The 9,721-nt window shown below is 43.5% G+C and overlaps 1 protein-coding gene across 2 annotated transcripts; it reads left to right on the top strand.

The window, feature by feature from the left end:
- The first annotated feature begins 26 nt into the window (after positions 1–26).
- Positions 27–9,089, top strand: CENPX (centromere protein X). Of its 2 annotated transcripts, none has more exons than XM_044419925.1 (5): positions 27–99; positions 6,975–7,026; positions 7,230–7,283; positions 8,094–8,182; positions 8,384–9,089. In XM_044419925.1, exons 1-5 carry the CDS (start codon positions 61–63, stop codon positions 8,396–8,398), a joined length of 249 nt encoding a protein of 82 aa, XP_044275860.1. In that variant the 5' UTR covers positions 27–60; the 3' UTR covers positions 8,399–9,089. The 2 variants fall into 2 exon arrangements, with proteins under 2 accessions (XP_044275860.1, XP_044275859.1); XM_044419924.1 differs by having other exon boundaries at positions 8,076–8,182.
- Positions 9,090–9,721: the final 632 nt, after the last annotated feature.

Below are 9,721 nucleotides of genomic sequence, written 5' to 3'. Positions count from 1 at the left end.
GTCTCGGCGCTCGACGTGCGCGGTGATTGGAAGGGCTTCAAGGGGTGGATCCGCTTCGAAATGGAGAAGAGGGAGCAGGGCGCGAGAAGCTTCAAAAAGGTCGGAGGAAGCGGGGAGAAAGGGGAGCTTGCTCTGGAAATTACCGGTTAGGATTGTAACGGGCTCGGGGAGAGTTGAGAGGGAAAGCGTGGTAGTTTGAAGCTCCCAGCACGTCAGGCCGAGAGAGCGACGCAGGCGGCGGCGGGCTCTGACCTGAGCGGAGTGGCTGAAATCTAGTTATGTTCGTCGAGTTCTGCCGTCGGGCTGTGGCCTTCCGCCCTTTACTGGGGCAGACGGACGATATTGCGGCAGTTTGGCAGGAGACGTTTGGGCAGTGGAGGCGTGGTTGACGCTGGGGACTGGAGGAGGGCGTGCGTCGGCAAACTTGGAGCGGCTTCTGTTCTGGGAACGGAGAAGAAGGGTGCCTAGAGAGTGGGGTGGCTGAAGGGACGGGCCTCCACATGTTTTGGTCTATCTGTGATTCCTCACCACTGGCTGCGCTGGCGAGGGTTCATGGGAGTTGTGGCCCTCCAGATGCTTTGGCCATCAAGTAGCCCCCCGCTGCTTAAAGGGGACGAGCTAGTGTTTTTAGTTGGGGGTTGGAAGGAGGTGGCAGAGGACCAAGGAGCCTCAAGTATAATTCAGGATCTGGGGTGATAAGTTTATTTATTGATTAAAACATTTTTATGCCGCCCCATTCGCCGAAGCCTCGGGGCGGCTTACAACAATACATTGGTAATATTAAGTCTTGTTGAACCCAGCCCGCTGCTTTTACCCCGTGCCTGGATCTGTAGATCAGCCAGTGCCTCCTGCCCACCACATCACACCTGCTTGCAGCCCAGTCGTGATGAGAAAACAGAGGCACTGATTTGCTATAGAAATGTGAGGGCTAAGAGTATAGGAATAATGGTGATAATGGGTGTTGTAATAATGGGTGACTTCAGCTACTTTCATACTGCTTAGGTAAAATGCAAGTCTAGATCACACACAAAACAGAGAGGAAGCAAAGAGAAACTGTGCCATGGAACTGGCTAGAAGGAAGGTGACCTTAAATGTGATTCTGGTGTCATTTTGGAGACAGTGTGAGACTGATGTGTTGTTGAACTGATTAGAAACACAGTGTTAGCATATGTTGTTCAAACTAAAAGTGGAGAGCTGTGTTAAAACTTAATTGCAGCAAAGTTTTAAAATACAAGTAGTCTTGAAAGGAAGAGTCAGCGTGGTCCCACTTCTCTCAGATGTCAGGAGACTATTTAAAATACAATTGCAGAACATTGAATTGTACCTTTCCTAGTCTTTTGATATATATATAAGGTTAAAGGCTAAAAGCTGGCTAAAGAATGCTGGAATTTACAGAACTTTTCTCTATCCAAACATTCACTGGAAATATGAAATAGTTGTTGTACATTTACAAAAATATGTATTAATGATTATAGTGCTCCACAAGTGTACCTGGTGCTTTACAGAATCACATACCAACACAGACAGATTCTTCTTTCCCCTAAAGGCCTTGGTGTCTTAAATACAGTGAAGAACTGACTAGGGAAAGGGGAGACATGGGTATAAGGATGTGACCAAATATTATTACATGTCCTTGTCATCAACACTGGCCTAAGTTAACATATGTTTGGAAAGTGGACAAAGTGATGATGATTTAAAAAAAAAAGACCCAAAAGAGAAATAGGAAATGGAAGGCCTATTGGGCTCCCATCAATACCTGGGGAATTGATGAAAAGAGTTATTAAAGTTATTATGATGAAACATGTAAAAGATCAAAACTTACAGAAGAAATGTCATAATAGCTCCTGCAAAGGGAAGTCTTGGTGCACTAATTTTAAAAGTTATTTAGGAATATCAACAAGTAAGTGAACAGTAGTGATCAACTAGACATTACATACCCGTACTTGGATTGCCAAAAAAGTATTTGACAAAGGCCTTTCAATAAGCTTTGCAATCATGGGCTAAAAGGACAGGTCCTTGTTATACGAAGAAGCTAGAGAAAGAATAGAAGGTGGGGAGTCTGTGTAAAAGGAAAGCTCTCACAATGAGAGGAAATAGGTAGGGGGCCCCATGTGGCTCTGAATTGAGAGTGGTGTTTAAGCTAATGAACAAATAGTCTGGAACTAGAGGTGAACACTAACAGATGCCATAACTTCACCAAAATGTTGGGAAAACCCAAACAGACTTCAAAGATCTGTAAAGGATTTCTTTAAAAAATGATGACTGGACAACAAAATGGCAGGTATGGGTTCAATGAATTGATTGCACCATGATGACACCTTAGGGCAAAATATAACTTATGTACTGATAAAGTTCACCTACTGTCACTTATATACTGCTAGCCTGAACTGGTTGGTGACTAAGCAGTAAGATGTTAACTCGGTATGCAGCAATGGTGAAAAAAGCAAAATCATACATGAGGAGTTACTTGCTAAATCTTTGGAATAACCCTTGCCTTCTTTTCTCCCTATATGCCCCATTTTTTCTTTCTATCATATTTTCTGAAAACAAATAAAATGATTTGGGAAAATAAAAGCAAATTTCATGCTTGTGTGAAAAGGAATGAATGACCCATAACAGAACACCTTTATAGAAGCTCATAGTGCTGCAGCTACATTTGGAATAATGTAGAGGGTTCGGGGCATCTCATCTCACAAAGGTGCAATGAAAAGTGATGGAAAGTGTATGAATATCTTCTGTAGGAAGAAAGGCTAATGACTAGGAGAGGAATGTGGGAGAGGTTTATAAAATGATCCAAGGCTTGGAGAAAATGGATGGGAAGAGCTTTTTCTCCTCTCATAGGATTAGAACCTGAGCTGTTCCAGTGAAACTGATTGTTAATTTAGATCTGAAACAGACAAAAGAAAAAAAATCTTCATCCCATGCACAATTAACTTACAAAATTCACTACCACAAGATGTGATGATGATGACTAGCTTAGATGGCTTTAAAAAAGCAGGTCAGGCTGTTTCAGGAAGGAGAGGTCTATCAGTGGTGAGCAGCCATGATGGCTGAATGGAATCTACAGATGCAGTAGCAATATGGCTCTGAATACCCATTTCTGGGGCAGGGTGGAGCACACAGCATGGTCGGGGCAGGGGTAGTGCCTTCACCTTCCAGACTTCCCAGAAGCATTGCTATCAAAAAAAAGCAAGATGTTAGACTTGATATGAGAGAGAGAGCATCTTATACAAATCTTTTGTGACCTGGTTGGACAATGACAGCCCAACATGAGTTGATTAACACTTAGGGTGCAGTGGTGTATGTCATCTGTTGTAATTAAATTTCAATACCACTCAATAGCTGAAGCTTTCTGGGTGGTTTACAACAATAACAAATATGCTCTTTGCCTGAGGTTTGCTGTAGCTTATCATGCCATTATTTAATGGGTAAGCAAACCTTGTACAACCCCAGTCTCTTTTAGGGTTATGCAAGAGTTTGTAGATACATAGAATAGTAGGACAGGAAGGGGCCAAGGCAGTCATCAGGTCCAACCCCTTCCTGGAGCAGGACACCAAGTCACAGCATGCTGTTCAGATGACTGTCCGCTTTTACCTTGAATGTCTTTAGTGTTGGAGAGCTCACAACCTCTTTTGGCAACTGGTTCCACTAGGAAGTTTTCCTGGTGTCTAGCTTGAATCTGGGGTGCTACAGTTTAAGTTGGTTGTTCCATGTCCTACACTTTTTATTTCAACAATATTTTAATAACTTTTAACATCAGCTTATAGGTTTTAATCTGCAGCCAGGGTGTATCTGGATTTTATTTGTATTATGTTTTATTTTATTTTATGTAAGCTGTCCCGAGGCTATGCGATGGGATGGCATACAAATACTATAAATAAGTGAAAAGAGGTCTTTTCCTTCCTCTTTGTGACAGCCTCTGAGGTACTTGTAGAGTGCTATCATATCCCCCTTGTAGTCTTCTCTTTTTAATTTTTTTAATTTAATTTTTTAAACATGCAAATACAAAAATCATATAATAAAAGGAAAAAAACACAAAAGAAAATATGTGAAAGAAAATCACTCCACCAGGACCATGGCTGTACAGTATATTTTTTCTTTCATTTTTCCACTCTTGCAGAAATACCCCCCTCCATCCAAAATTGCATTATATCTGTCAGAGGTTTAATTCCCTCCCCTTTTATTAATACATGTTCAATAAAGAGATCCCATATATTGTTACAATCTTTCTTCTTTATGAGTTTTTTCACTTTAATCTCACACGTCAACTTATCATTAACTACTATATTCCAAACTTTTGTATACCATTCAATTAACTGGAGATCCCATTTCTTTTTTCATTTCTTTGCTAGTATCAATTTTGCTGCTGTTACTGTATTCTTTTCACAAGGCCAGACATGATCAGTTCTCTCAGCCTCTCATCAAAGGGTTTAGTTTCCAGACCCTGGATCATCTTTGTTGCCCTCCTTTGAACCCTTTCTTGGTTTTGTGCATCTTTTAAAAACCTGGGTGCCCAGAAAGGAATAAAATCGTTTTAACTGTCAAATAGCACCCACCACCTTGGTTGGAACTGGGGTTTTCATGCTTATAACAGTCACCAGCAACCATTGTAGCTTCCTAAGAGTAATTTAATCCATGATGGGCAGTAGTGTTGTACAAATTGGCCCTTCTGTAGCTATTTGGATAGTTTGCTCCACATCTTATGCTATATACTAGTTATCTTCCTTTCCTCAAATGTTCCATTTGTGACCTGAAACATATAAAACAAAAAATCATAGAGAGAATGAGCTACAAACTTTTCAAAACCCGTCCTTCTGTTCTGTCACAAGAATCTGCTACCAAATGAATTAAATTCTTCAGAGCACTTCTAGTGAGATGCAGCAGGTTGCGCTATTGCCTGCTGGATTTTGCACATTTTTCTTCTAACAAGCCCACAAGGGAAAACCCAGAAGCCTGCTTGTGCCTTGCATAAGAATGCCTTTTAAAAACATGATATCAAGAAGCTAGCTGAATGCATTTGAAGCTAGCCTGTTTTTACAATTCAATTTTATGCTGAGTTTGGCATGCTTAAACCCTATGGTTTCAAAAGTCTTCCGGAAAAGGATGTAGCTCAGTGGCAGACAACATGCTTTACATAGAAAACATCCTTCGTGCAACTTCTGGCATCTCTAGGTGGGAGACGCCCACGTGAAATCTTGAAGTGCTGCTGCCAAATAGTGTAGACAATAGTGAGACAAAAGAACTGATGGTCTTCTGATTTGGTATGCAGGAGTTTCCACTGCTTCTGCACAGTGCTGGAATCTCACTTGAATAAGGAGCTAAGATTCAAACAGCTGCTTAACAGCTTTCTAGGTGTAGTGGTCATATTTATTTGGCATCATTAAACATTCTTTGCAATGGGATTAGGGCGAAACTCCCTTTTCTTCTGTGCTTCAATATCCGTGATCCTAACTTTAGCCTTCTGTCTCTACAGCTACCACTGATGCCTCCCCAGTGCGGCTGGTTAGGTCCCTTTTCATGAACAAATCTACACAAGCGAGTATTTTGTCTGGAGACAGCTTCTAGGAAGACAGCAAATTTGACATCTAAAGTATAGTTCGTAATTAAGTGTCCAAGCATAAGAGTTAAATCACAGTTGAAGGTTCTTTCATATGGCATTCCTGGAACCAAGAGATACTGTTAACCTACTCTGTAGGCAGAGAAGGGGCCTGTTGCACAGTTACAAGACAGGGGATGCCTGACTCAATGATTCTGCAAGTAAAAAGGATCTTGGAATTGTAGATCACAAGCTGAATATGAGTCAACAATATAGCTGCAAAACAGGCAAATACTATTTTGGAACAGAAATAAAACATCCACATCACACGAAGGATTGGTTCCCTTCTGCTCAACACTGCTAAGGCCTTATCTGGAGTACTGTGTCCAATTCTGGGCACCACAGCTTAAGGAAGAAACATAAAAACTGGAAGAGGTTCAGAGGAGGGCAACAAAGATGATCAGGGAGCTGGAAACAAAGCCCTGTGAGGAGAGACTGAAAGAACTGGGCCTTGAGAAGAGAAGTCTAAGGGGAAATACAGTAGCACTCTTTGAATACTTGAAAAGTTGTCACAATGAGGTGGGCCAGGATCTCTTCTCAATCATCCCAGAATGCAAGACACAGAATAATGGCTCAAGTTACAGGAAGCCAGATTCTGGCTGAACATCGGGAAAAGGTTCCCGTTTGAGCAGTCCAACAATAGAACACGTTACCTAGGGATGTCATGGCTCTCCCACATTGGAGGCATTCAGGATGCAGCTGGACAGCTGTCTGTCAGGGATGCTTTATCCTGGAGTCCTGCATCAAGTAGGATGTTGGACCAGATGGCTATATTGGGTCTTCCAATGTTCATATTCTATGACAGGGCCTCCATTGGTACAAGGCATACAATTCATTGCCACTTGCACATTCCAGCACCATCTAAAGTAGAAACACGGAAAGGGGGCAATTCTATTGTGCTCAAAAGTATGTTCCACACTTGAACCCCCTTGGTTGTCAAACTCCCATCATCAGTCCAAAGGATAATGATTGCTGTCCTGCCATTCTTCAGAGGCTGTTTTTAATAAATTTGAATGAATGAATGAATGAGAGAGCTGTTCTTCAAGGAAGAGTGGCCTTCGCCAGCTGAGACGACTGGTGGCAAAGAGGTGGTCACAGCGACAGAAACAAGATGGGTGGATAATGGGGCCAGTTATATGCTCTATATAGGGATGGAAAATTGGCATCCTTAGCTGTTGCTTCCAGAGAATGAGATGCAAATCAGGTAAGGTAATATATTTTACTTGACTAGTCTCTTTTGATGTATTCCTGCACCAACAGAAGTTGATCTCATAAAAGAGATTACTTTACCTGTTTTATATCTCTTCGAAATGGAAAGAAAAAAGGAGATCCACTTTTTCTCCATTAACACTCCTTGACTGATTCCCTTTCCATGCAGGAGACCGTGAACAAACTGCTCCAGTTCCACTTCAAAGATGACAAAACACGAGGTAATTGCTTTTCCTTCTGTCTCAATAAAGAGGCCAATTCCTGCTGGAGATCTTCCCAAAGCTTTCCTGTGGAGGGACCATGCCCTGGAATATCAGGATTAACCAAGATCCATGGTGGCTACCTGCTGATCCCCAGCTGGGCAGTTAACTATGCTATGGCTAGAGGCACTTGTCTCATGGTAATTATTTTTTCCCTTTTCCAGTCAGTGGTGATGCTGTATTGCTGGTGGCAGAAATGCTCAAAGTGTTTGTCCGAGGTAAGTTGTTAAGGGATGGGTCTTCGTTCCTTGGAATGGCAGTCACAGGTTGGTGGTAAGTGGTATCATTAGTACCTAATTCATGTTCCACTTTTTCTAAGCTCTAGCTTTCCTGCTAATCTAGAAAGCAATGCCAGCTCAGTTTGGAAATTGGAGAGGGCTAATCAGGGTTTCCAAGTTTTCCATGGCTGTTTTCCTTCCCTGGAGTCTTTGATTCCTGTGGCATGCCTTTCCTGGCTTGCCTGCACCTTCCCAGCCCAGCCCTTCCAGAAAGAAAATCACATTCTGCAAACTCCTAGCAGAAATAAATATATTGTGCTCAGAGCCTCATCTTTTCTTCTGATTTCCTAATTTGATTTTTGGCCTTGGTACACAAGAGGCAGAGTTTGAACATACATGTTGGATTGTGACTCCCAGCAATTCTGTGGCACTTAGACCTTTTCCATCAGTTTGTCCATGACATACCGTGTTCACTGTTAGGTGGCTGTGGACAGAACGGGGGCACCTGCTTAGTTTGGGGGAGATTTTCCTGGAGGTTGAGTACAATCTTGAGAAGTACTGAGTGGTGAGAATCCAGCATTTTCCTACAGTGAAGCTACTGTACTGGTGTTCCAAACTGCTGATTGCTGGAGGGCGAGTTGTGGGGGGGGGGGCAGGTTGGATGAAGCTGACAGGCGAAAGCCTCATAAAAATACATTCTCCTTTGGTCACTCCAAAGACTTCACACTTACCTAAGGGCCATTTGGTTTCTGCTGTCCTTTCCAACACCTACATGTTGTCTTTTGCTTGCAGTGTTTATATGTCTTGCAGAGACAGCAGCACGAGGAGCACGGCAAGCTCAGACTGAGGACCTGACCAGGGTGGATGTGGAGCATGTGGAAAAAGTGCTGCCGCAGGTGGTATGTAAAGCACAGCTCCAGTTCCTTAGTTGACAGGATAAAGGACATGGGGAAAGACCTCTTGATTCCCTTCTTTCAGGGGGGCATCTGACTGGTTAGTAATATCCTCAATGGGCACCTGGAACTTAAAGCAAATCTGTTAATTAATTTGGGGAAAACTTGTCGCTCACATGAACTTAAAAGTGCTTATATTTTCCACAGCTTCTGGACTTCTAAGAAATCTGATGGGGCAAATCCTGCATTCCTTTTCGCAGAAAAACGTTTGCCTGGCTAAAACAGACCACAGACGTGCACATGGACTTTGCTCTCTTCCAATGTAACTCTTCTCACGGGAACGATAGTCTGGTTAGTGCGCCTTCCTTCCCAGTCATCACGGTTTGTCTTCCTGGGAGTCCAGTGGCTGTCAGATGTTGCCCCAGGGAGGCGGACTTTCTACTCCCTTTGTGACAGAACGCATGGAGCAGATGGTGCCTTGCTGTCCAAGACTGCGTCCTGTCCTGCCGCTTCCCATTCACAGCTAGGCAGAGCCTCCACTTTTCCAATGGGAGAAACAGGTGCCTTCCTGCAGCGGTGTGTGGAAAGAGTGAGTCTGCCTGGATGCCTTGCCTGCGCCGTGGGCTCTCATCACCTCGGCAGGCGCTTAAAGGCCAGCTCCAGGCCTGCCTGCTGTCTGAGCTCTTAACCAGGAGCCCAGTCCCTGGCCTATGCCAGCAGCAGGTACCTGATCTTTATTTTATAAATAAACAGTGCCTGTCCCTCAATCCTTTCCAGCATTCCACTGGGGCCATGACATCAAAGAGTGCTTGGAACCTTTTAACCATTTGATATTCCTCTCAGAAGCTGCTTCCCTCTGCTATAAATTTGTTCTCACAAAGCAACTTCAATAAATCAAAAATAGTCTCCCTCCCTCGTGCGGGCTCCTTGTTGCAATTAATCATAGAAAGTCAAGTCGCTTCAAAGAGTTGTTTGGCCTCCCCCCACCCCCTCTTTGTAGGACGAAAGAAAAACTTTTTAAAAGGGGCAGAATAACAAACAGCATGTGTGAGGATCCCACATCACGCACGACGCAGCTCCTCCATCAGCAGGGGAGGGGGAAGCTGTGAAACAGTAAACCTTACACATGGAGGCAGGGCGTAGCCCTAATAAGTCTGGCTCTGCCGTGAAAGGATAGCTGGCCTGCAGCAGGGCGAGGAACGGCACCTTAAGGAAGGGGCAATGCAGTCCTTTGCAGATCTCCACAGCTCAGTGGGACTTGCTCCCGTCTAAGCATGTATAGGACTGCAGTGTGAGTACAACTCGAATCCAAGGAGGCAATGATATGGTCAAGCCATGATAAACAGCCGTGCTGATTGCTGCAGATAGCTTGCCAAGGAGACACTGACCGTCCCAACTTCTACATTTTTGTAATGAATAGAGACAAAGGACCACTGACTTGGTGTGCTGTTTACTCGTGAAGACGTAGGATCAGAGTTACATGGAATGTTGCTTAAGCTGGCTTGATGCTGTGATCCTTAAAGGCACAGTCTATAAATTAAGAGC

The sequence above is a fragment of the Varanus komodoensis genome, unplaced genomic scaffold (assembly GCF_004798865.1).
Source record: "Varanus komodoensis strain SLA01 unplaced genomic scaffold, ASM479886v1 scaffold11, whole genome shotgun sequence".
NCBI classification, from domain to species: domain Eukaryota; kingdom Metazoa; phylum Chordata; class Lepidosauria; order Squamata; family Varanidae; genus Varanus; species Varanus komodoensis.
This window is presented reverse-complemented; position numbering and strand designations above follow the sequence as displayed.

Excerpts from the sequence above, each read along its gene's own strand:
- CENPX (XM_044419924.1), top strand. The coding sequence starts at position 61 with ATGGAGAAGAGGGAGCAGGGCGCGAGAAGCTTCAAAAAG. Across the intron at positions 100-6,974 it reads GCGCGAGAAGCTTCAAAAAG|GAGACCGTGAACAAACTGCT; the intron begins GTCGGAGGAAGC and ends CTTTCCATGCAG. Across the intron at positions 7,284-8,075 it reads GCTCAAAGTGTTTGTCCGAG|TGTTTATATGTCTTGCAGAG; the intron begins GTAAGTTGTTAA and ends TTTTGCTTGCAG.